The 27124-nt window shown below is 36.4% G+C and overlaps 2 protein-coding genes across 2 annotated transcripts; both read left to right on the forward strand.

Annotated features, from left to right (window-relative positions):
* The first annotated feature begins 11861 nt into the window (after positions 1–11861).
* LOC138753378 (homeobox protein Hox-A13-like) lies at positions 11862–13190 on the forward strand. The gene is made up of 2 exons (XM_069916298.1): positions 11862–12510; positions 12946–13190. The coding sequence occupies exons 1-2, from the start codon at positions 11862–11864 to the stop codon at positions 13188–13190; spliced, it is 894 nt and encodes a 297-aa protein (XP_069772399.1).
* An 11475-nt stretch (positions 13191–24665) lies between these two features.
* Positions 24666–26717, forward strand: LOC138753382 (homeobox protein Hox-A11-like). Its single transcript, XM_069916309.1, has 2 exons — positions 24666–25314; positions 26485–26717. The coding sequence occupies exons 1-2, from the start codon at positions 24666–24668 to the stop codon at positions 26715–26717; spliced, it is 882 nt and encodes a 293-aa protein (XP_069772410.1).
* Positions 26718–27124: the final 407 nt, after the last annotated feature.

Below are 27124 nucleotides of genomic sequence, written 5' to 3' on the forward strand. Positions count from 1 at the left end.
AGTGCTTGAGAAACACATCACGAGGTGTCCATAGGAAGGAGAAGGCAATCAGCATTTCTGGCCTGAGCCCTTCATCAGGAATCTGGAAAAACAGGTGGAGGGAAGAAGGAGAGGGTTGAGCCCAGCATCTACGATTTTTTTGTCTTTGCATCTTTCTTTTTTCTCCTAGTATTCCTTTTAAATATCTTTAGTAATATCATTGTACAATTGTGTTATGAAAATACAAGTAGTTGGAGAGACACAAATAGGAATGGCTGAGTACTGTTTAGCTGTTACTCGTGTATTATCTGTGGATGCGTGGCCCTGTATCAGTTACTGTCCCTTGTCCCTCTTCTATGATACTGTGTTTTCGATTGGTTGAGTAGGCCTTGTTCCCTCTGGGTCCTAACTAATTGTACATGCTTAATTAGATCCATGTTATAACAGCTGGTGACAGGCAAATAGTCAAATGGACACAGCTAAATCGTGTTGTGTCAGTTTATATTTCTTCCTTACAGTGATGATCTTTGTAATTGAAAAAAAATGCAAGATCAAAGATTATTTACTTAAGGATAACAAAACAAAAATACAATTTGTGTGTGCTTGCCTAAATGCCACATCTATTATCTACTCATTCACAGATCTTGTGCAAAGACTTATTTTGCATGGCATATCTAAACATAACATGTTTCTTGTGACCAAAAAAAATTACGCTAACACATATCCACCGTGTTAAATTATCTCTGAAACCGTGAATGAACTTGCAACCACCCCCCAAAAAAAGATGCTTGCACAAATGTACAGAGTTTCCAGGCGGAAGTTTGAACATGCGGCGACAGAATTAGAAACGAGGCAAACAACACATGGACCGTTTTAGAAAGACTCCAAAAGCTTTCTCCACATCTCCACACCTCACAGAGCTTCACGGGTGTTCTGGATATCACTCGCTGTCCTCGTGCTCCCCCTCCTGTTGATCCGTATTACTGCCCATCACGGCAGTGAACCCCAAATGCAAGAAACTTGGTGTCGCTTTTTGCCCATTTTTCTCGCACAAGTTTAACTTTTTCTCTCAAAGCCGTTTCCTTTTCCTGTCACCCAAAAAATAACGTGTTCCTGCATGTCATGAGGGTTGAAACAAACAACTTACGTTTGTATTTTTTTCGTATTTTAGATTTTATTTAGTTCATGGCACGTTGCGAAATCAAATTCTGACACCCCCCTAATAATTCTTCTTTTTCTAAAAACAAGAAATGCTCGAGATAATTCGAGTAATGTTATGCAAACGAAATCAGAACGGGAAAGCATTCAGTTTCGTAGTTTATTTAAGAACCATTAAAATAGCAGGCACACTTGAGGCAACATTTCAGAAAATCGATTCGAAATTCGGGCAAAAAAAAAGATTGGTTGCGATTTGATTATTTTAGAAAGTGGCAAAATTAAGATTTGCTTTTTTTTAAAGTACGATTTAAAATTGCATGTGCCATTCTTACTGAGTGACCCCCAAAGATTGTTCGCAGAGCCAAACAGGCCAGGTCGTTTAATGAAAAGTGACGTTCTCCACCCAAACGAGTTACATTTACGATAGCTCGCTTGTCTTATAAAACATACAGGTTAGATGATCACAGTGTAAACACGGGAGTTGAAGAACAAACTGTAACTTACTTTTCGGGAAGTTGTCCTACTTTTCACTAGAATGTCCTGCGTTTTTCGCGGCAGCATTTTCATTGGTGCCTGAGGTCCGTAGTTTATTGCCCAGTGAAGGTGATTTCTCCTCAAGAGACTGAAGATGTTTAGTTCTAACGGAGAAAATGGATACAAGCGCAATCAACCGATTTCCACGACTCGAAGAGGAAAATCCATCAGATTCTTATACGTATTTATTAATGATACAATGGTGGAATAGTTCAATTTCTTTGGCTTTACACGCTGACATTAATCTCAATAATGACTCGTGGCTTTTAGTGCATTTTTATGGTCTGTAATAGTAACTGGGGAGGTTTTTGGCTTCCTGGAGTGCAAGGCATTGTGGCAGAAACCAAGCGTTTGAACTACATTCTCGTGGAAAGAATGTACCAAGTCTGATCGAAATTTCAGATTCTCGAAAATTGAAAACTCAAACAAATATTTGACAATGACGGTTTGCACGAATGTGTTGCAATTAATGAGTGCAAGCATATACAGTATTGTTTTTGCCAGGTCAAATATAATTAGGTTTTGAGACGTGGACTATAGCTGATAGAAGCCTTGAAGATGATGAAAGGATTAATGCATCTGACATCGTGCTCTTTACTCCAAAATGTTCTCAACACAGAGACAATAAAACGCCTCCGTGGACCGGTCGAATTCTTTTAAACCAATCACGGGCTAGGTGGCTTGCCCGCACCAACATTTCGATCGGTGTCTTTTCGGGATTCTTTCAAAAAATAGATCTATTTCCCGACGTCCACGGGAATATGATTTGGGCATACTATATAGTCAGAGGCGCTCAGAAGCAAATCACAAGTTCTTCCCCAGCCGACGAAACAAAGTTGATCCGTTGTGTACATGAATGTGAAGTTGATCTTTGTTCTTCATTTCCATCCCCCCACCCCACCCCACCCCACCCCCCCCACCACCCCACCCCCCCCCCCCCCCCGACCCCAAGTACATGCGATTATTTGCTTAAGGACCACACCCGCTTCACTTATTACCATTTCCCGCAGTCGATTCATTGAAAGAGAAAAAAATGCACATATTAAATAATTTGATTATTTACGTGATAATTCAGCATTAAATATGTTTCAATAAGAAGGTGTTTTAACTTGCATTAGAATATCAAAAAGTGGAAATAAATTATTTTAAAGAACATATGAAATATTTGTGCGATTTCTGGATTCAAGTTTAATATTCTCGTTATTTTAAAGGATCTAGAACGATTTATTTAACTAAGACCAATTAAAACGAAGCCCGCAGTTTATGTTAAGACATACTGCTATAATAGTGAGCGAAGCAGTTTAAACATAAATACATTAGAAAGGCAAATCAGAGTTTCGGTAGAAAAATGCTCGCTCTGTGCAACCATATAAATATGTTACTGTTGGGGATGAGGATTTGAGTGAATAAACGCTCTGCAAAAAAAAGAACGCTCGGCAACACCAACTAAAAAGTTCGGGAAGGGAGCGGAATTTTTACTAGTTTAAATCAACCCAGGGCACCAAGGACACTTCACGTGCTCCATACTAAGCATTTTATTGCTTAGAGATTAAATATTTGCTCAAAAGCCTAATTTAGGTGACTTTGAAGAACGCCTAGGTGCACTGCCAGATGTAATGACCAATAAATCTCAAACCTCCCATGTCCTTCTGCTAAATTAGCTGGAGCAGGCCCATTTGTCCAACCATATTTCATATCCTCAATTTCAACACAGACAGCCTTCCCCAAGTTGGTGTAAACTGCGCTAAGATCAATGCCTTTTGGATTTCAATGATGGTTCATATTTTGCATCTGGCTCCTTCGTTGCTATTGATCCGAAAAGACTGAAATTTACTGGAAACCAGTTTACAGGTTTCGATTTCAACAAAGTCATTGCAATATAATGATGCATCTGTATAATCTGTGGTACGTCCTGTTTTAAAAATGATTACTTTGTGCAGTAAGGTTTTTTTTTAAAAAATTGGGTTCTGCGTTCTTAGGTACTGTTCAACTGGGCATAGGCGATGCCAATTACAGCGATGGAGACGAAACTCCTAATTCAGGAAAGAATACGGTAATATTATGGAAAGCCTTCTATTAACTTTGCAGACATCTAGTGGCAAAGTTGTGTTACTACAAAGCCATTGCCGGAATGATCTGGCTCAGAAATCTGTGCTGTGCTTTATAATTTCTCAGAATATCAATAATTATTTTTATTTACCCCTTTTTTCCAGGGTTTGGAGTAATTCTCTCTGGTTATGGTCGAGTTTCTGAGTGAAGACGTCCGTTCTCCTCTCCACATCAGAATGGTTGTGAATTGTAATAATTCCCGGGAGCGCCTTGACTGACCTGAAACTGGGCTGAACTTGGAAGGTCAGACAGGCGATCCATGGAGCCATAGAATTCCCGCGACGTCCTAATCTCACTTGTCAGATAAAGGCATATGCCGATGAACAGAACTGAGACTAACTCGTTGTCATCACTCCTTCTGCGGAGAATAATTCATAATTTACCTTCCCTATCGGTGTGATGGTATTGAAAAGGGAACGAGTTTGCAAATGGGAACAATTTACTGTATAATCAATTTTAGAACGTTGTTAGATTAACTATTTTCAGACTAGGTTAGAAGGGCGTTGATTTACCAAAATGAATTTAAATAAAATTATCAGTGCATCGTTTTGCAGAAATATGTGCAGAAGTTTACTTGAACTAAAACAATTTACCATCTATTCGATAGCTTTAAAACTTTAAATAGTTAACGAATCATAGCAACCCAAACTTTCCTCTAAATATTATCAAATAGGACACCACATTTTAACTACCTTTTTTGAAAAAAATCTGTACTGTGTGGTGCAAGTAGTAAATAATATTTCGGCGAGAGAGATTTCATTTACATGTTTTCTGAATGTTTCAGTTTCAGGTTGCCTCGATGAAGAGGATCTCGGTCAGACATCGCCGTGTTTGTTGATCGTCTCTACCTTTGGGGTTCACGATTTGACTAAAACAATGGGTCCAGTCTGAAAGCGATAGTAACAGGACCATAGTGAGAGATTATCATTTTACGATGACATCGACTTTAAACAATTTATTGGGAAAGTGACGAAATGCTTCTTGCTATTCATGAAATAGCTTTTTTTACAGTCGAGAGAGAGAGAAATAAACGATCTTCCTTCCACTCCACCTTGATCACAGAAAAGAATCAACCTCCATGAAGTTGTTCAGAGGCGATTAAGAACGAGGATGTGCAGATGATAGTTCCGATATAGTTATACAAATGGCCGAACTCCGTCGCCGAGTAGATAGTCCATCCAAATATATTTTGCCATCACCCAATTCTACAATCAAGGATAAACTGATTGTAAAGAATGATTCGATTAAGAATACAGTTTGCCGATGCCTGTTGATAAGCACCGCGCATAATCGCCCAACGCGACGATTCTCGAAGGATTAATTATGTATTGAGGTGGAACGTGCACCTGAATAAAAGTACCTTCACTGTAAGAAAATAAAAAAGTAATCGAGGAAACATCTGTATGAAAATATATTTTCTTGGTTTTGCCGTCAGAAATACGCATAACTGACCGCAATGAAATATTAACGATGAAAATGTAAAGAAATTAGAGTGAATAATTCTAAGCCCAGGAAACAGCACTGAGTTCTATCTTATCAAGATGGTGTTTAAGAAACGCCGATAGCAATAAAAGTTAAGAGGCCATATAGTCAACCACTTACAGAGTGTGACAAAAACAGTGCGAATGCAACGATGCCAGATGAATGATATGAGTCTTATTAGGCCTGTGAAAATAAGTTCACTTCCCAGAATCTGATCATTCCTGATACCGAAGTACACTTAGTGTTTTGTTTAGCGTTATACTTTATAAGCGTATGAAATTTTGATTTAATATACTGTGAGCGTCAGTATATTAACATCGCAAAAATAATGTTTTCATGTTTTTGTTAGTTATGTACATTTAACTCTACTGGGTCATGTAAATTTAAAAGATGTGCATTTTTAACTATTTGTAATCTGGGAATCGCTTTCCTTGAGTCCGTTATGTAGATTTGAAGAGGTAGTAGTGGTTTGAACCACAGAAAGAGTTTCAGCTAATAGTTGTTTGCAGAAATTTAAGATCGAGATGAGGTACAACAAAGCACAATTTGCATAAGTAATACAAGGGTTGTTTGTATATTAATAGTACATGTATACATTTTGTCCCTTGGAGTTACATAATTTATAAAACATAATGCATACATTTAATTGGTGATGAGAATTGTTTAGATAAACTATGATATAATTGATAATAAATACAATAATGGAAGTCGTTGAATCGAATATTTAGGTCTTATTTATTCAGAGCTCGGAGCAATCATTCACCCTGCCTGCCCACCCAAGAGCTCAGCATAGGTAGAAGGAAGGAATTCATAATGTCAAATCCCAGACTGAAATATCCGTCGGTGCTTTCGAGGAAACCTGCTTCCTGACGCCTGAAATAGAACAACAGATTAACTGGTGCAAAATTGATGGTCTCGAGGGTTCATGTGCGTTTCTGTGTCTCAGTATGTTTGGGCGAGGGGTTGGGGGGTGGGGTCAGTGGAGAATGGAGGCGATAACAGAGAGATGGAGGCTAGGGTTTAGGCGAATAAATCGAGAATAAGGTGAAAGATAAAATACTCGATAACGGGCTTCAACAAATGAGACCAAATTTTGTGTCGGCGTCAGAAAGAAGAAAAGTTCGTTGGCCTCCAATTATCTACAACTAATAATACAATTGTGAAGCAGAACCATTGCACTGAAATTGTCCTTTTATGTATGTACCTTTGAGGAATGTGTCCAAAGAATGTCCAAAAAGGGAAATTTGCATTGTTTAAAGCAGAAAATGTTCATAGATCGTTTTGAATAATTTTGATTTCTGTAGTTATGTACTGATTAAAACTATTTACATAATCTACACATTTCAACTAGGACAGAGTTGTGCACAGTTGTTTTTCTAATTGTGTATATCAACTTTTTAACGTACACATTTCAGTTGTTAGAACTCATTTGCAGAAACGTTGTTGTGCATTTTTACACAATAAATCTTTTGATTAAATATCGAAGTTCCTTGGATTAACACAACTGATATGCCAATAGTTTCATGAGTCGTTGTGAAGAAATTGATTTACCTTTTCTTTAATTTCAAATGTTCGCTCATTTCAAATGGTTACAAGTACACACTAAGGTGCAATTAAGGCAATACCATGGCAAGTATATAATGACCTCCTAAGTGCATGAAGAATCTAGTAAACTATGTACTAAAGTTCAATAATGCCATTAATTCCATAGATGCTATTTGGAAACTACATTTGTCGGTTCTTGCTATCTATATGCCTTAAATGATGAAAGCCACACTCCAGCTGTATTATATATTATTTGTTGATAGAAATGTTATAGTATTATAAATTGAACAGTTTATCACCACCAAAACAGACAAGTCATTTTGATTGATCTCAGTCAAGCTACAGCATAATATTTCAAAAATGCTTCAGAAAAATAAACAAAATGCTTGATAGGACATTCTGATTTAAATATTTGCATATATGTATTATATGATTCATAAGACAAATATTTTTGAAACTGTGCCCATTTAATTGATTTAGGAAAATCCATTAGGTAAAAGCAGATAAATAATTTTTATCATATGTAATACATGCATATTTGAAGAACAAAATAAAGATTTTTGATGGTTAAGACCTTTTTGATCGTTTGACCTTTTTTAGTAATAACAAAAGGTAGTGATTATTAAATTGTCTAATGTCATTAGTGAACATATTATTAATAAAAGTAGAAGAAAATAAAAATATAGAATGTGTATTAAGATTATATTTTAAATACTATTCCAGAGGAAGCAAGCATTATTTCCCCCTTAAAGACATTTACTTGGCTGTGTTGCTAAAAAAAAGTTATAATTATGAGAATACATGCCAATTTTTCTGAAAGTGGCTCGAGAAGTTTTGAAGTAAATGAAATGTGGAGAAGACACAACTCACAGAACATATTTTATGACACCGTAGAAATATATTTAATTGTGTCCTGCTCTGGGATGATGGTTTAAAATATAGGAAAATCGAGTTCCATCAGTTATCCTATCAGTGTGTCCGTTCCATGTTATTTGAGGGTGAATATTTATGTTCAACAAATACTATTGAAGCCCTATTGTTTCAAAGAATTATGATAGATAAGTGGTCAAAAATATTTGTCTGGATCAATTTGGAGATCTCATTAAGATTTTTCAAAATCGAATTAAAATAGGCATCCTGGATTGATTCATGATTGATTTCGCAAGATGATTGAACAAAAGGAGTCGCCTTATTAGAAAAGAGTTTTGACGTGTTTTGACGGCATTGATTCATTTACCAATGTCCAGCACATTCTCACAATTTGGTTACAGGCGATCGGTTCGTATTCAATCAAACATCATGTGCAATTAAGCGATATTATTCACAACATCATCCTGAAATGGCCAAGGAAAAAGAACTGAGCTGATAAAGCATAGTAAATAATGAAATAGAGTGTTTATGATGGACACACCGCAACATCCCTGAAAGTAGAACGAGCAGGCAATAAATATTATAAAATACATTGTTATTTGCACTGTTCTGAAAATAACTCAACAACGATTTTCAAGCATTTCCAGATAGGTTCACAGTTACCTCCTTGGCACTTATACCTCTTCGACACAATTGCCTCTGAGGCATGTAGTTGTTGTACTTTGTCAGACTGTAAGGTTTTCATTGGTGATATAAGGTTCCAAAAATAGTTTAAAATCGTGTTGGAGATACCTCCTGGCACCACATATTGCCCTGAATATTTGGCAAAGTGCGCATCATAATAGTTAATCGTATTCAAAAAGCCCTACCTTTCAAAGTAGCATTGATGTGTCTTTAGTGCACTCAGTTCAAATCAAGAGGTTTCGTAAACATTGCATTTAAACCGGATGTAATGCGCTATAATTTGCAATGTGTCTCAAAGCGACTGCATCCATTTCACATCCTTTGCCAACCATGCAGAAACAGACTGAAAATGAAGACGGTGTGGTCAGTTGATTTTTTTTCATTTAGAAGGTTGTGAGTGAAAACAAAAGAAAACAAACAAAACGGCAATGAAAAAGTAAATTCTCACGGCTTGCCATTATAAGAATTCAGACATGGTCGTCAACGCGTGAATGACAGCACTCACATTGGCTAGACTGCAACTTTCAACTTGACCTTGGCCTTTAGCCGTGTCTAACCCGTATGTAAAAGAGCAATCCATTTGGTTTCTGCCATTTTGTTGCATTGTATGTAATGTTCCTACTTAAATATACTGCGGGTTGTATTTAGATCACACCAATCCCCTAGCATAACACTCTTCCAAAGCGGAAGGCGCTGGAGGTCCAACCTGCACTCACGTGTGCAGACTAATGTTTGGTTCTATTCAACGTGTATTTTTGGGGGAGGAGCAGTCTTCTGTTGATTAAATAGCGTTCGATTTAAAAAGGTCGCCGGACAAAACTGTTGTTTAAATAAATTAAGGTTAAAATATATTCCAAAGTAACGCAGCCTTTTCGAATTTCACCCCTTGATCTGCAAAATGGATACTAAAATGGAACAAATCCTATAGAATTAAATGTAACTGGTCTTAGCTTAGCTAAGATCAGTAGATACGGCATTATTAAGGATGAATTTGGAATAATTAAAGAATAAGGTATGCTCTTTCAAAAAAAAATGCATGCTCAGAACAAAGTCTACCAAGGACATTTGCGTATAATAGATGGAGGAAAAAAATCAAGATGCACAACAATATTAAATGCTAATGCTCCGAGATCGACCGTCAAACAATTATGGGAGGAAGCGAATCTTTGTCAGTCAGTGTACCAGCAATTTTATCACATAATCATCACTGGAGTATAAATTAAACGAGCGCTCACCGAGTGAACTGGTCAAGGATTCGAAAGAATAAGCACACAAGATAAACTGAGAAAATCGCTATGTAGCTTGCCTATATTTCACCTCAGCGTTGTATTTTTTTAATTCATCTCAATCTATTTTGGGCAATGAATCACTGGAAAACGTTGCACGTTTTGCCTACCGAAAGGACATTTAATGCAGAAAATTATAAAAATCGTGGAGAGACTATTTTTAATTAGACCATTTCGTGGCACGGAAGTCGACGGAGAGTGTTTATATTCAACATAATTGGAATAACAACCTCTCTGTTCAATTAACAATGGTTTCCATCAGAGCAGAAACAGCGTTTTCAAATCATGCATTTTCCATGTTTAAAAATAAGGTTAAATAAACGTTATCTATTGACTAGCAATTTTCTAATCCGTGACAAAAAAGAGCTAGAAAATAAAAAAAAGAGAAAGTAAAATAGGAAAGGGGGTGTGAGATAGATAGGGTGCGTGGGGGAGGGGAAGGTAGATATTATAAGGAATAAAAAGCATTTCAATAGTGAAATGATTGCTTTAGGGCAGCTGCATCACATAAGGCATGAGGTTTTCAGGGAGAGAAATAAGACCAACGAATTACTGAAATAAGGTCGAGGAGGTCGCTTATCACGATGTGAGTTTGATTCCACTTACCACAAGGTCCCACGTAAAATTAAGGGACTCAGATAGAATTAAAAATCCCCCTTTGAGACGACCATTGATGCTAAATTACGCTGGTTCCACACATATATATATATATATATATATATATAGCCGCTCTTCATCAAGTGATATCTGTCACGGATTATGACCATGCTTTCCGCTAAATTTCACCGAATTAATTCTAAATGCATCGATAATATAGTAGAATCTATCTATTTATCAAATGACAGTTTTAATAACGTGTTAGATGCTATAAAATAAATTATATTTATGGATTTTAGTAAATTCAGCCATGTGGCAGATATTATTAAATAATTCACAATTCTATCGCGTTTCAGTGTACTTAAATGTGCCAGTTACCCATAAAATATATAATATGATATTTCACTGTGAAGTACAGTAACGTGAATACACTTCTTTTTCAGTGAATGCACATTTTGTGGCCAGTTACTTCGAGCCGATTACATGAGTGCGAGAAGAAAGAAAGATAATATTTGTGCTCAAACTATTAGAACACGGATAGCTATTAGCAAGAAAAGGATATGTCAATATTCTGACCAGTCTTATAAATCTCCTCTGATATTAATACGTGTTTAAATTGGCCAGACTGTCACCATTATTGTTAGAAGTAAACGTCTTATTTTTTTTCAATGCGATTGTAAATTGTAACTATTATCCTATAGGATGAGTTCAAATATCGAAAAATGACTTTATTTCAACATACACTGCTTTGGTCTTTATTTTATTTATAAATAATACATAGAGAGCGAACAGATTAGTTATTTTCCAAACAATTATCACTTTTCTCAAATATCCACTCCAGAACTATTTTGTAATATTATTACTATTTGTTTTAACGAGTTATGTCATGAAGCAATATAAAGGTCGTACAGATGTTTCCTTTTTATCATAACATTACTGCAACTACCTATTTCTCCAAACCTTGATTTTATTTGTTTGTGGTGAGGTATGGAGATAACCAAGCCTAACTCCAAGCTTTGTTCAGTCGACAGCTGGATGGGGGAAAAAAATGATAGGAGATGCATCTGATAACAAGGATGAACCGTAAAATAATCAAAAGGTAAAGCAAACTCTTGGCATGATAATCAAGCACATGCACAGATAACAGGAATGTAAAATATTTTACGTCGCAAAACCAATAAAATATGAATAATTTATTTTGTTAGACGCAAAATCAGTAGATTTAACTTTGAGCGCTTTTGTGTATGTGCAAAATATTGGTTTTACTCTTGATGGCCAGAAATGTAGATGTAACCCACCTCTATAATTCCCATACAATCGTTTATTTTGTGCACGGGTACAATTCAAATTTTTGATAGACCTGTATATATTTTATTCCAATTACTTGTTCACGTAAATACCCAAACGTTCACTTTATTCGTCTTATGGAACATCTACCTTTTTATTCTTCAGATGTTTATCATCTACTTTGCATATCACGTGGACAACTCGCAGCCAATCAGGAAGCAAGCTTTAGCGACACTGGCGCGTCAATGCTGCTAAGTCTGAGAGATTCAGTATCTCTTTTCAGTCTTGGGGGCTTTTAAACCGGCCACTAGTCTCAATGTTGGACGTGATATGACAGCGTCAGTGATACTACATCCCCGCTGGATCGACACGGTGATGTTCGTCTACGACAATAATTTGGATGAAATTAATAAAAACATGGATGGATTTTCAGGAGGGAACTTCACAGCAAACCAATGCAGGAATTTGATGGCCCATCCAGCATCCTTAGCCCCCAGTTCTGCCTACGCATCGAGTGAAGTACCAGCTTCTAGCATTGTTGAACCTGTCAAACAGTGCAGTCCTTGTCCTGCTGCACAAACTTCCTCGAGTGCTTCTCTTCCTTATGGATACTTTGGGAGCAGTTACTATCCCTGCCGAATGAGCCACCATAGCAGTATTAAGTCCTGTGCGCAGCCCTCCACCTTGTCTGGCTACCCAGCCGACAAATACATGGACACGTCCGCCGGCGAGGAATTCACCACACGAGCTAAGGAGTTTGCTTTCTACCAAGGCTACCCGGGGCCATACCAACCAATGCCCAGCTATTTGGACGTACCTGTGGTCCCCACCATCAGCGCTCCGGGAGAACCACGACACGAAACATTGTTGCCAATGGAGAGTTACCAGCCCTGGGCAATTACCAATGGGTGGAACGGTCAAGTCTGCTGTTCAAAAGAACAACCTCCAGCCACACACCTCTGGAAGTCAAGTCTGCCAGGTAAATATAGATGAAACTAAATGACTCTCCATAATCGAAACAAGTCAAATGAAAGGTTGGTGGGGGGGGGGGGGCGGGGGGGGGGAGTAGAAACATTCTGTCTTTCGTGCAAATTCATATGGGTATCTGAAAAATATAGAAATGTAATTATAATTGACAAATAATGTTCAAGTGTCCCTACATTACAATGCACTTTAAAGTTATAGTGTACGTTCGAAATATTTTTTGCACGAATTTTTCAGAATCCCTTCAACATTCACAAGCATTAAATTAAATTTGAAAATATGAGATTTATTTCATGAACTGCAATCCCAATAACATCTCCAAGTTGTTATTGCAACAAGTTGCAATATTCTCTGTTTTTGATTTTTTGTTTGTTTGGTGACGAGTATTGAACTGCCATGGAAAATAAAGGTGTGTATTTTTTCTCCACAGACGTCGTTTCCCATCCTTCGGATGCGAGTTCTTTTCGGCGTGGAAGAAAGAAAAGGGTGCCGTATACCAAGGTGCAGTTGAAAGAACTTGAGCGGGAATATGCTACCAATAAATTCATCACCAAGGACAAGCGAAGGAGGATATCGGCATCAACAAATCTCTCTGAAAGACAAGTCACTATTTGGTTTCAAAACAGACGAGTCAAAGAAAAAAAAGTCCTCACCAAACAGAAAAGCAACAGCTAGTGCGACAACTTCAGAAACATTTGGACTTATTTTCAAATTTGTAAAACATATCTGATCTCAGCCTGGAGAAAAAGATACATCTCAGTTTCTTGATGCCAGTTTTTTTTTCTTTCTGCCTGCACATTACTTTTCTTAAAACACCCCACAAAACACAATTTTTTTTAAAAATCTAAGAGAGACGTGGTACAAATGTCTTCCTTAAACCATTGGCAAAAAATCCACACCATATTCAAGAATTCAGAGGGTTGCTATTTTCAAATGTAGCAAACATTGTCGAGCTCAAAAAGGATCATCGCTAAACTTTGTTCCCTGCAGTTCCTTCGCATAAATCCCATCAAAGCACCTAAAGAAAACTTGCTGAAAGGGTTCTAGTTAATTAAAAAGCTACGAGAGTGCATGCTATTTTTCCCTCAGGTAAGCTATGGGATATATCGTGAGTTGTATAAAGACAAGTATGTTTCCGCACTGTTTTCTTTGGAAGGGTTGCGCTTTCTCTAAGATATAAATGTACAGGTAGAAGGAAGGATATATTTTAAATACCAATGTATATGGGGACATGAATGTGTACAATTCAAAAATTATAATGTACATTCGTCTAATCTAGGTGCTACTTTGCAGATTATCTGTCTCTAGAAATAGAGCGGAAATAAAAATAATTAAAAACGTGGAATGCACCTTCCCGTGCAAATAACTAAACATGAAGCCTTTTGTCTGCCAGTTTTATATCATACAACTCATATGGCATTATTCTCCATGCAGTCTTAAAGCGCACTGCTTCCTTCCTAAAGAAGACAATATTTGCGTGCAATTGTATTTTTTTTAAAAAATACTGCATTGTTATATTTGCATGCTCCCCTTTTGCTTGGTATATATAAACCAATTATAATTGCAACGGTAAATCACGAATGATAATCATGGAACTAAGATTGTATTGCATTATTATTATGCGGCTTTTAATCTGTATAGCCTATTGTCTTTTTATCATCTACTGAATTACTTGCATTAAAACAAATTATTTCACCGAATAAAAAAGTCTTCATAAAGTACAGCGTCGTATATTTTTTTGTTAAGAAACATGAAACTAGCAGAACTTCAAAACAAAACAAAAGGGAAAAAAAGTGGGCTAATTAGATTTCTTCCTGTTGTGAAGCAAGTTGTTCAGAATACGTGGAATCCATGCTTTCATTCTGAGAAATAACCAAGGAATTTGCTAAGCTAAAAGCTATCAGTAAATACTCTCCGCCTTTTTTTAAATAGGGAAACGTTCACCGCCGGATAAAGATTTCGATTTGAGATTTTAAAATATACATGGAATCATTAACTTTTTTATTAAAATATGCTGTAAATTTCCGATCAATAATCAAGTGTTTCCATATTCCGAATAAAAATGCATGCCCTGTCTTTGCTTTGTACATGGAGACAGAACGATGGGGGAGGGTGGAGGGGGTTAAACCTTGACCTTGACGAAAACAGATAGTCTTTGACCTTGACGATTAACAGCTCATGAATAGTCATGAAGCGCATATGTAGGGCAAGTACGCCATCTACTGTTATACCTCCGGACATTCATTTATATGGGCTTATGAACACACAAGCAAGCAGACATGATTGTGTTAATAATAATCGTGTAGAGGATGAACTGGAATCAGGTCGGTGGATCTAAAGAATATTTATGTATTGTTCAAATTGTGGATTTTTTTCCCGGAAATTATTTAAAATATTTGCATTTTGATGACTATATAAATTATCTATCCTCCACAAGCTTTAGTAGTTTACTGGCATCACAAGGGATGAAATTTAGAATCCATAGAGATATTAATATATAGACATAGCTGCATGTTTTGCATTTAAATTTAGCCTGCAATTACATTTTAATCTCTATTTTTCTTTTTTAAATTTTAATTTTAATTTAGACATAAGTGTACTGAAGAAAGTGTCAGCAAACCGATCAAGTAAAATATATCATAATTGTATTTATGAAAAAAAAAGGATTTGTTACGCATCTTTAAATTAGCTACCATCAGTGTTTATCTTTATTTAATCATGCTTCCACCATTTACCTTAACTAATTCCTTGGGGCGTAAGAGTTCAAAGTATTTGCGGAATTTCCCTTCTTGCAAAACTAAAGGCATTGCTTAGTTTTCCATAATGCAAAAATTTTATGCAAGGATTTGAGATTTTTAAAACCTACAATCGACCTATACTTTAAATAAAATCACAGTTAATTGTGTGTGATGTTGTACAATCTGCCTCTTGCTGAGGGTAGTCGACATTTTTTAAAAATGCAACCTGTTGTGCATTTCAACTCTTAATTACACGCAATTTTTAAATTTTGAAATACAGAACTACATGTATTTTCTCAATCATACGACGAATTCACTATTTTATCGTGGATATTACAGAAAGTGATTCCTTGACATTATTAATTGAGGGGTCAAGAGGTTTCATTAAGTAATCAATGTTTTGTTATATTTACATCCAATTGATGTTAGACGTCTGATGGTCAACCTTAAACTACTCGTATTTTCACTGGTACCTTTACCTAAAACACCTGAAACAATAGTTGGAGGATTGCAGTTTTTCACCATGTAAGCTGATTTGTCGAAATGTCGTAGAATTATCAAATTCTGCATTAATCACATGACGTAGTTGAACCAATCAGCGCATAGTATTGTAAAATCCAACCGAGCATTTGTGGAAAAACACTTGAAACCACCCACATTGCCTCCGATCAAGGCATGTCTAATTATTATATTGTTCTGTGCTGGATACATTTTATGTAAAAATATTGCGAATTTTCTGATTAAGGGGTACTGAAGGAAATAACATTTTATTAGTAAGGAGGAACAACAGGGAAAACAATAACATTTATTGGTTTAACCAACAATTATCAGGGTCTCAAAATTAATTAAAGCAGTGCGTTAATGCGTTTTGTTTGAGTCTTAAGTAACTCAAACAGAAGAGGTAAAAGTGCTGCGACGCCCTTAAGCAATGAATGGAGCATGCAGATTTGTCTCGCAAATTTCTTGCTACTCATTTATTGCAAGTGCAAGTATGACAGTTAAGCAAAATTAACAAAGAGTCAATGTTATCTCTGTGATAGCCGCGGAGAAGCGGGAGAGGATATATAATATAGAACGGATTTACCAAAATTCATTTATCCTTAGGTTCTTAAATGCCTTTGTGGCCAACGAGTTAGCTTGAACTGCAGGTCTTCATTTAGAGTAAATGCATCTACATTTTACGGAAACCACGAGCGAATAAGTTAATTTACTGGGAAAGAGAAAGCATTTAAGGATTTAAGGATTTGCAATACATTTATATTAGGGAAAAGTTCACGTACGTTCATTTGGAATGTCCTTCAAAAACGATTCATATGAATGGAATGCACGAAGCATATCAATCTGAACTGACATTTAAATTACATTTTAAATTAATTTACACGTTGTATCATCTATAATTATAACAACGCCATTCATTCTATAATTACATTATAAACCATTTTCGAAAACTAAAGCCGAACTAAGACATGGTTTCGGAATTCATTTCGCTTGTTTCCACGTGTGACGATTATATATTCAAACTGCTTATTTGTCTTGCTAGAATGGTTTATTTGAATTGTTTCTTCTCTTCACTTGGTTGAAACCTCATTACCATTTCTGAGGGCATACAGTCTTCACTGCAGGAAGCACATACGTGTATGATTTTTATATACATACTGCAAAACAGATTTTGCGTTTACTGCCAAGTACAACTTGCCATCAAGCGATTAAGTGCATCCAAACCTAATGTTATTAATAATATGAATGATTGAAATGTAAGTTTAACGTTTAATTTAATTACTTCAAGCAAATATTCAATATAGAATACCTATTTGAATTCACTGTACGCTCAACTTACTTACTTGAAAATAACATCAAATTGACTTCAAATTATTCGATTAATGATACAAACGGTACTTAAACGCCATTGAGCCATTCAAGTTCAAAAATGAAATTGGCCTAAATGAAAAATCAGAGTCCCTGTGTTTTAACTTTTTATTTCAATTGTATCAAAATTGTTTCAATATCATAGGAAATTCATTCGCTGATTTACTCTGTTTCACAATAAAACATACCTATGGTGCAAAACAGCATAAACTGAAATTGACATTGTTGACAATAGAGATTGGATAATGGAACAGATTGGAAACGCCATGCCATCGCAATATCAAGTAAGTTAAATATCTAATAAAACGTACAAAATCGAAAGTAAAATAAAATATAAAAATAAAATATTACCTAATACATAAATTATTTATACAATCCCAGACTTTTTAGTTTGTGGTTATAGGCTATTGCATAGTCGTCGGAAAAAAATGATCTGCATTTTAATTATATGTGTATCAACAAGCAAACACTTTTATAGATTAACATAAAATATATGCTGTACATACGTGTAAAATTTAAACTAGTGATGAGTGAAATATGTTTGGCAAATAACGTCAAATGATATTTCGGGTGTATTGCGACCGTTCTTGAATTACCAAATTGTAGCATTTGTACAATTTTCAAATATAATTTGGGAATATTATGGCAACATTCGTATTCTATGGAAAAGAACATTTCAGAGGTAATTATGCATTTTTTTCACAGCACTCTTCTCAAATTTTGACTTAAAGTGGCATGTATTTATATCGACATTTTGGTGACCACACGTGTGATTATGCCAGTATATTACATTATATGAGATAAATTCGCAGACCCAAATATTTTGCATGATCACTTAGATTTTATTTTATAATTGAAAGTTTGGATTCAATCCAAATATTATTCATTTGAACTCCAAATACACGCCTTAATTAAAGTAACGCCCCCATGGCACAAAAGGAGGTTTTTTTTAATTATGTAAAAATCTAATTTCGGGAAGAGTTTATGAATTGTTGAATGGTTTTAAAATCATAATTATTGACATTGTCTTACAAGCAGCTATCCAGCTGTATTCTTTAATATTTTGTCAAAGTATTGAAAATGGAAAGATTTCTCTCTCCAATTAACTTGGAACAATTGTCCATCTATATTTATGATTGTGTCATGTTATTTATACATTTATATTCAGAATTCAAAAGACTCTCACTTCTTTGCTAACGTGATTTGTTTTAAATAGTTCATAATTTAGTAATAAAATGGTCACTTCCATCTCCAAATGGGACAGATAGACTGGTGTAAATGGATACAATAAACGTTTCAACAGTAACTTCGATCGCAGTTGCGTAAACAAATATTCTTCAAAAACCGACGCAGCACATCCTGGTTTGAACTTTGCCCACTGAGCTCAAAACTGATTATTTTCTGCAACTGAGAAAAAGTAAATGTATTTAACCATAATCAGAACAGCCGTCCAAAGTAAATTACACAACCCATCAATAAAGCATCAGAATGATTGCAGTTGCAATCCCCCCGCTTTGGTTTTCATGAAATAACTGTTCAGACCGTCCTTGACGCACGCATTCACGGGTCTGTCCTGATGTTGACATTTAATGTTTTATATATTCTTTCATTTTAAATGATTGAGACATTTTGCCATCTTGCACGTTTGTGAGCACATACAGGACGTGCCTGGGTTCTGAATGTTCATCTGGGAGATAATTGCATCACGACTTCGAATATGCACCAAAGATTAGGTGTAATTAGGAGATTGTCGCCTCTCAGTATGCCAGCCGGGATCTGAGTTAAGATGGGGTGACGGGAAATATTTTGAAACCATTCTGCGCAATATAAGTATTGGCTATTTTTATTGAAAGTCCGGGGATTAGAAAGATGGAAGAAAGAATTCAGTCGCAAAATGAAAAGAATAGTTACAGATTTTCAGCCACGTGGAGGCGAAAGACGTTCTGAAATTCCGATCTGCGATTTCTCGCCAAGTTCAAAGTAAGGATCTTTCAAGTTCAAATCCGGCAGTTCGGATGAAATGTGCTCTACCTTATAGTTATTTCAGTACACGTGGATGACTGTCTTCCCGAATAAATTGCAATTTTAATTGGGCTAATTTGCATGGAGCACCAATTTTTTTTGTGATTCCTTGAAAAAATAAGCTCAATAATTATCACTGAACCATTAATAATATGACTCAAACCTAATATCTTAATACTTTATGAATATCGCATTTGAAGTTGTAACAATAGATCTGAAAGCATGTTGTGTCTAAATAGTAACTTCAACTTTTTAAACCACGATCCAACGATAGAAATCTCTCATGAACTTGGAAAATTTCTAATACGTTTCTTGCAAAACGACGATGAATTAGTTCAAAATAAATTCGCATCTAATCGACTAAAAATGCTCAGAAGCGAAACATTTTTGTGCATTTTTAAATAAAATGCTCATTTTATAAATGCTAGGACCAATTGTACGAAAGAGAAGTCTCAATATTAATTAATGATCCACTTATCTTGCCGTGGTGCTCGTAGCTTTTTTTTTTGCTGCATTACTGGACAATTTGACATCTTTGAGGACTAGGTTATGAGATTTATTGGAAAAAAAAAGTTGGAGTTACTATTTAGGCACAACATGCTTTCAGATCTATTGAGAGAACTTCAAATGAGATTTTTCATAGTAAAACGTGTTATCGTGTTTCTATAATTTTGCTGGGGAAAATATGCGGGTTCGAAATCGAATACTAGATCTTTAGTATTTATTAGAAGAGGTATGTTCCGAATGCAAATAATAGAGAAACACAAAAACCTTTCGTAACATGAGTGTTTCATTTTGGAACATACGTTAAACTTTCTTGCAAACGGTTAAAATGCATAAGATTCATTTGTAACTTGGAATACTGTATGTGAGTTGGTTTCTTTGCCAAATTTTACTAAATGTAGGTGCATTACCATGCTTCACTGGCTTTCGTAGAGCACTGTAAAGTATATGAGCAGAATAAATGGAACGTTTTAATTTTACTGAAATACGGGTCACAATATTCAATGTGCATTGTATTCCAAAGTCATTTTGAGAACCTTAGAGCAGGATAAAGAGAAATAAAGTAAAACAAAGCGATGCCACTGGCATTTTGTTTTTCAAATTCAAGTCCAATAATCCGCTTGGGAGACGCCCTCTGTTAACTGTCGACCTGTTTTACATTTTGTAAGATTTTTTTAAAATCAATGCGATGTATTCTTACATTAAGCTGTGAGTCTCTTCAAGGATTTATTTAAACTTTGTACAAAATTTCGGAGACATTAGGCATAAAAATGGCCGCCGATTACCGTTGTCTTGTCCCTGACACTGTCAGTGCCATTGAAGGAGAGGACGAAACAACCGGGCACAAAAAGAAACAAGGGATTTTCGTTCAAAAGCAGCGCACTCCTCTGAAGCCAGTAATTTTCATTTTAGATTTTGAGATTTGTAGCATACTTGGTCTAAAAAGTGAAGACATAGGCCTCACTACCCCCAATCACTAAGAAGGAATTTTGTTTTATTTGATTTAATTTCACATCGGGTGAAAATGTAGAATAATATTGCACCGATTTTTTTTTAACAAGTCTCACAGTTTGTTGTACTAATTCCAAAATGACCGAATAAGAAAAGATAGCTATTAAATTAAATGGAGAAATTTCTTTAAAGGACAACATTTACTGTATTCGATGGATTCCAGCTTAACATTTGATATTATGTAACAGAAATGTCTATTTATCTTAATGCATGAAGATGCTCTTTTTAATTTACTTCTAGGGGTAAGAGAAGATACTGCAGAAGTGAGTTGAACCATTACACGTTAGAAAATTAGTTTTGGCGTAATGTTGCAAAGTGCTTTGCTGTTAGATGCCGTTAAGACATACTTTGCCAACGATAATTAAGGTTCAATGTAATTCATGGAAAAATGAAAAATACAACCCCCTGTAAAATCTTGCAGAGAATAATATCCCTGACCGCTTTCACTCGGTATTCGTTCGGTTTAATATGACAATATATGTGCGTTAGGTGCAACACAATTTTCAGCTTTTACCCCATGGACAGCGCGACCACAGAATGCAGACAAGACAAAACGTATTTCAATACATATTGGAGTCATCTCCAATGATGGCCCAATCTGCATTACAAGTGGCGGCAGGTCATGATTCAAATATTTATGTATTTTACCAAGGCGACGAATAGATTAAAATTTGATATGTTCGTAAAATTTAACTTCGCGTGATATAAATCTTGTTTTTGAGAAACATATTCATTTCGCTTGAGCAGCATTTTTCAAAGTTGAAGTTCAATGTTAAGTCGGTTGTGCGCAAAACCCTATCCAAACTCAGATGAGAACTTAGTCTTTCTAACTCCCTTCTTATTTTTGGTACAAGCGATTCTCTCTCTCCCGCACCTCCCCCCCCCCCCCCTCCTCCTCCTCCTCCACCCCCCCCCCCCCAAAAAAACTGCAAGACGAAAAGTTTCAATCTGATTTCGCTTCTAACAAAATCTTCAACAAAGCTTCGAGGTACACCTTTGTGTGATGAAATTCAGCTTCATCCGGGTCTCAGCTCTCCCACGGAGTTGGACTCCTGGAGGAAAATAGCTTGCGCCGCAATAATTCACTGATCTCCTTAAACTTCAGCCTTAACGTTAGATTTCGTTCACATCAAATATCAACTAAATGGCCGCAGTTTGCGTCTAATAAAAGATCAATAAGGTAGGAATATTTTTGGAACCATCTCGTTCAGCATTGTATCTCTATACTATTGAAAGCGACTCTATCTCTAAAAAAAACCCCACTTTGATCCTGAATCCATAATTGAACATCAGATATAAGAAAGGGTGATACTTACTACAGAGGATGTATGATATCTGAGAAATACAAATGGCTAGAAAATGGCGCAGTGACTGCATCTTAACTCATTTTCGGTTTTTATAATAACCGGAAAAAAATCGCCAGGTTCCACTTTTTTAAACTTGGAGGATTATTAAATAGCTGCAATTTATTTTTTTGTTTATCTTACAGATTGCGTTAAAGCACACAGCAATTCTTTGACGCAACTTCCTATTATTTCGTTTGAAACAAAAAGTTACATTTTTGATCCACTGGTGGTAAAACAAAGCTTACTCCTTCAAAGTTCAGTCCAGTTTTTATCGGACAAAGATCGTGCGCCTCCTTGTCGCTTTGGGGAACGCCTGATTGCTCACGTTAGCTTGAATGTCAGGGATTCCATGTAGGTGGCGTCTTTAGCTAACCCTTGGTCAGCTACAATGTCTATGCGGCCATCTGCAAGTGCTGGTTGTCAAAACTGCTATTAAAACTTCAGGTCAGGCGAAACCGCTTTCAGTTCTCGTAGGCATATTATATTTAATTATTTTTATGAAAAGCAGTATCCAAATTTGCCGGTTTGTGCAGTAACATTATCCGACTAGACATCTCTTCATTTTATTTAAAACTCGTGATTTTACTTATGTAGTTTTGATTATAGATACTAAATATACCCCAATGCGAGTCGTTTTATTTTAAAAAAAACTGAGAATGAATTAAGTTGGATCTTAATTTAAAACTGTTAGATTTCCCAACAAGGCGTATTATTTTAATTCTATTCTGTGCATATAATTTTTTAAAAAATATTACATAAATAAAATGCAAATATATTCTATAGTCTACTGCAGAGATAAGCCGATTGACCAATAGTTGAAATCCACAAATAATGTTTGTACCGAGTATTGCAAATACTATAAATTATGGCTTTGAAAATGCATTTAATATTCTCATTATTTTCGGAATCTAACATTACTCGTTATATAAGATGGTTTTATTTTTTTATATAACGAGCTACGAGTTCTGTTGCGCGAGCCAGAGAAAAAAAAATATTTCGAGTATTTTGTAGGCTTTTCATCTCATTGCTGTGGTCTTAACATAACGAGACAATTTTTAAAACAAAAATAAATTATTTTCTTACGAACAACACGGTTGCTTGTAAAGACACTTTTGGTATGCGGAACTTAATTTAGAGTTTGGTCTTTCTGGCAAATGTTTGTGGCAAAGATTCTTATCCCCAGGAACCCTGTTTGTTTTGGCACAGCGCAATTGTTTTTGGAACTGAAATAAGATAATATGCGACAAATTCTTAAAGTAAAGTTTAACTTCAAGTCTTATCTGTGGTTCCATTATTTTCAACCGCAGCAGAATTCATTGCACGACTCTCAAACACTTGGTGTGCATTTGAACTATAGTTTGTTAGATGGTGGTAATATATCTAAAAATGCCCTTTTGCTGGATTTTTAAAAATTAATCTTTCCCTCTCCAAAGTAAAACAATTATTTATGTTAACTGAAGCACACTAATATGTCTGTACCTTATTCAGGTAACTTTTGTTGATATTTTGTGGACATATAGAGCAATCTGCCCAAGGCCAATGTCAAATAGATTTTTATTCTGTTATGTTCACGCCTGTTTCATCCAATACTTTTTAAAGATATGTTCGGTCGGGAACAGCGTGTTTAGAAGAAATCCGCCAGACATGCGAACATTTATTGAACATTAGACTGCTTTCCTAACATTTCCTGAAATATAGCAAAATGGATATCTGATTTATATAAATATGTTGAGAGGGCGTAGGTTTGGCATGTAGTGTTGAACGTGACCATGTCCATTTGTCCTCAACTCAGAAGCACCTTAACAATTTAAAAAAAAAACACGTGGCAGATTTTTGTAGATTCAATCTTGTATCGATTTGGATATAGTCGCAAAAAAGACAGAAACAAGCCATATGCTGTACAGTTCGAATATGTCATCAATCTGATATATTCCTTACGTCTTTGTGGGGTCTACAAAAGATTGCGTGCTCCCTTCTATTATTTTTTGTTGAGCGGAGATATGGGGTGAAAACATTTTTGAAAACATTTATTCATTCAAAAAGTAAGATCTCACCATTTCAATAAAACTCCTATTGGATTTTGGCTATTATTCATACATTCACAAATTCTTCTGTTGTCAAAATAAATATGTTGCACATTGTCTTTCATTAGTGTGACAAGAGAAAAGATAAGGGATTATTTTCCAATAAAATGTCGACTGTTCCCGTGGTTTTTCTCCAGTAGCATGCATGAGTGATAATTTGAAAATTCCTCTTTGTTGATTTTTTTAAACCAGTGTTTGATTTTTTTTTGCTGAGGAAATCCTTATAAGTTTTTTTCCATGTCTAATCTTGGTTCGAGTCAGCTTGTTGGAGCGACATGAAGTAAATGTGCCAAATGCGTCTCGGGTGTGAAGCTTGAACACCTTCACAGTATTATTCGAGCTTTGCTTTCCCGGTTTCGAAATGTGCGGAGCTCAGTTGTAAAGAGCTTTGCGCTCCTGGTGCGAGGGGGGAATCCAAAGTGATGCATGTCAATTTCTCCAGGCATCTGGTCACATGACTGGCTAGTCCCTGCGATGTATGGAGATACATTTCCACGTCAGCTTACGTTTCCAAATTTTTACTCCGCGGATCAGCTTCAAAGAGGCAGCAGCATCTAAGGACCATGTTTAGCTGTGCGAATGCAAGCTATTCTTGCGCTAGGGGACCCCAAGAAAGCGATGATGGATTTTGATGAGCGGGTTTCTTGTGGCTCTAATCTTTATTTGCCTAGCTGTACCTATTATGTCTCGGGTCCGGATTTCTCCAGCCTTCCTTCCTTTTTACCCCAAACACCGGCTTCTCGTCCCATGACATACTCTTACTCGTCTAATATCCCTCAGGTTCAACCTGTGCGAGAAGTTACCTTCAGAGACTATGCCATCGATCCTTCCAATAAGTGGCATCACAGAAGCAATCTCCCCCATTGCTATTCCGCAGAGGAGCTGATGCACAGAGAATGTCTGCCTGCCAGCACCATGGGCGAGATGTTAATGAAAAATAGCGCCAGCGTTTACCACCCCAGTTCTAACGCGTCTTCCAGCTTCTACAATCCGGTGGGTAGGAACGGAGTCCTGCCGCAAGGATTTGATCAGTTCTTCGAGACTGCCTACGGTTCTAGTGAGAATCAGCAGTCGGAGTATTGCGGGGAGAAGAGTCCAGGTAAAGTGCCGTCCGCGGCAACTTCAAGTTCGGAGACTTCCAGGGTGTCGGCGGAGAAAGAGACGAGTCCCGGGAGCAGCAGCCCGGAATCTTCTTCCGGCAACAATGAAGAAAAAAGCAGCAACTCTAGTAGGTAGAATCAGTGCCCACTTATGTAGGAAAGTTTTGCGATCTCGCGCGCTGCTGTTAAAAATTTTATGTGCTGTTTTATAAGCATATAAGGGGGTTTATAGATGGCCTGTAGATTTCCCAACAAAACTTTTTTTTATATAAATGACAGGATCACGTGTTCCGCTCTGAAATTGGCCGTGAAATAACACGAGCCAATCCCTGGATTAAAATACCTCAACTTGCACCTCAAAAAAGTGAAATTTGGATTAAAAATCTGATCATTTAAATGATTAGGTGTTCATTCATAAAAACTAGACTTTTGGCCACTGTGATCTATGCGCATATTCACACAGCTCAAAAAATTCTATAAAACACGTGTTGACACAAAAACTCTATTTATTGGTTGTATTTAGTTCCACGACTAACCGCTTTAAAACATAACAGGGCAAAATGACATTTTTAACAGCAACATAAATACTGCAATACCTTTAGTTCAGAGCTTTTCATCATAAAAAAAACTTATTTCAGGACCGGGTGCCATAATTAATAATCGCATTTTATAGCTGGGCATGCGATAAGCAAAGCTTTAACGCTACAGTATTACTTCTGGAGATTCTTGTTTTGACTTTTACAACGTGGAATATCGACACAACTAAACCCCCTCCCTAAGGAAACTAATTCCTGTTTCCCAGCATCTTAAAAATACTGCTTTGGCTATCCCATGCCTCGATTTATTTTAGATTGAGCACGCTAGATAAAGTGAGACATCTTGCATTCTGTTTATTTTCTGTCTTTAATGTTCCCATACTCGAGCGTTTCCTCTTTCAAAATTATTTACCTTTCGAAGAATGAAGCTTGTCTTTGGACACGGAACGTTCTTTGGTAATTTCAAGTATATCTTTGGAAAGGGTACATTGCAAATTCAATTTAAGAAGTTCCACAACCATTCTTATAATCGAGGCAGCCATCTTTTGTTCCAAGGCTCATAAAACATGTTACAATGCGTTTTTATTCTTCAGCAAATTATTGTGTATCTCGAGCATTGGTGGAAAATATAGTGGGGTAAAATAAGAACAGCGTAGATGTTTTTCTTTCCTGTTCACAGCAAAGTACACTAAAATACTGGCTCCCCTTATTTACCATCACTTGCAACTATCAATGTTTTAATGCATTCTTTACCTGTTACAGGTGGCCAGCGTACACGTAAAAAAAGATGCCCCTATACCAAGTACCAGATCAGGGAGCTCGAGAGAGAATTTTTTTTCAGTGTCTACATCAACAAGGAGAAGCGCCTACAACTTTCCAGGATGCTCAACCTAACCGACCGGCAAGTTAAAATTTGGTTTCAAAACAGGAGGATGAAGGAAAAGAAGTTAAACAGGGACCGTCTTCAATATTACACTACGAATCCATTGCTCTGAGATTAGACTGATTTTACAAAGAGGCTTTCCATCTTCCTAGCTTCTACGATGAAATCGGCCAGGCCAGAATGCAGAGGTAAAAAAAAAACTCAAGTTCGAGTTTGTGAGAGACACTTTAGTACAACTCTGACGGGCCAGACAACTTTTCAAAACTAATTGGGACGTCGAGTTTCAACTTTAAAAAGTAACTGGAATTTTAATACTCAACGTTCACTTGACATAGACACACCAACACAGACACAGGCAGACAGACAGACAGACAGGCAGGCAGACACATACACACACACACACACACGCGCGCGCGCGCGCGCGCGCACGCACATAAACAGCGAGACACACACACACATATGAAGTTTCATGTATCTTCTATATAATTCATATAGAGCGTGTCTCTAGAGATTAACTGA

Source organism: Narcine bancroftii, chromosome 1 (genome assembly GCF_036971445.1).
Source record: "Narcine bancroftii isolate sNarBan1 chromosome 1, sNarBan1.hap1, whole genome shotgun sequence".
Taxonomy (NCBI): Eukaryota; Metazoa; Chordata; class Chondrichthyes; order Torpediniformes; family Narcinidae; genus Narcine; species Narcine bancroftii.

Coding starts and splice junctions, on each gene's coding strand:
- LOC138753378 (XM_069916298.1), top strand. CDS start 11,862: ATGACAGCGTCAGTGATACTACATCCCCGCTGGATCGACACGGTGATG. Junction 12,511..12,945: donor CTGGAAGTCAAGTCTGCCAG/GTAAATATAGAT, acceptor TTTTCTCCACAG/ACGTCGTTTCCCATCCTTCG.
- LOC138753382 (XM_069916309.1), top strand. CDS start 24,666: ATGCAAGCTATTCTTGCGCTAGGGGACCCCAAGAAAGCGATGATGGAT. Junction 25,315..26,484: donor AGAAAAAAGCAGCAACTCTA/GTAGGTAGAATC, acceptor TACCTGTTACAG/GTGGCCAGCGTACACGTAAA.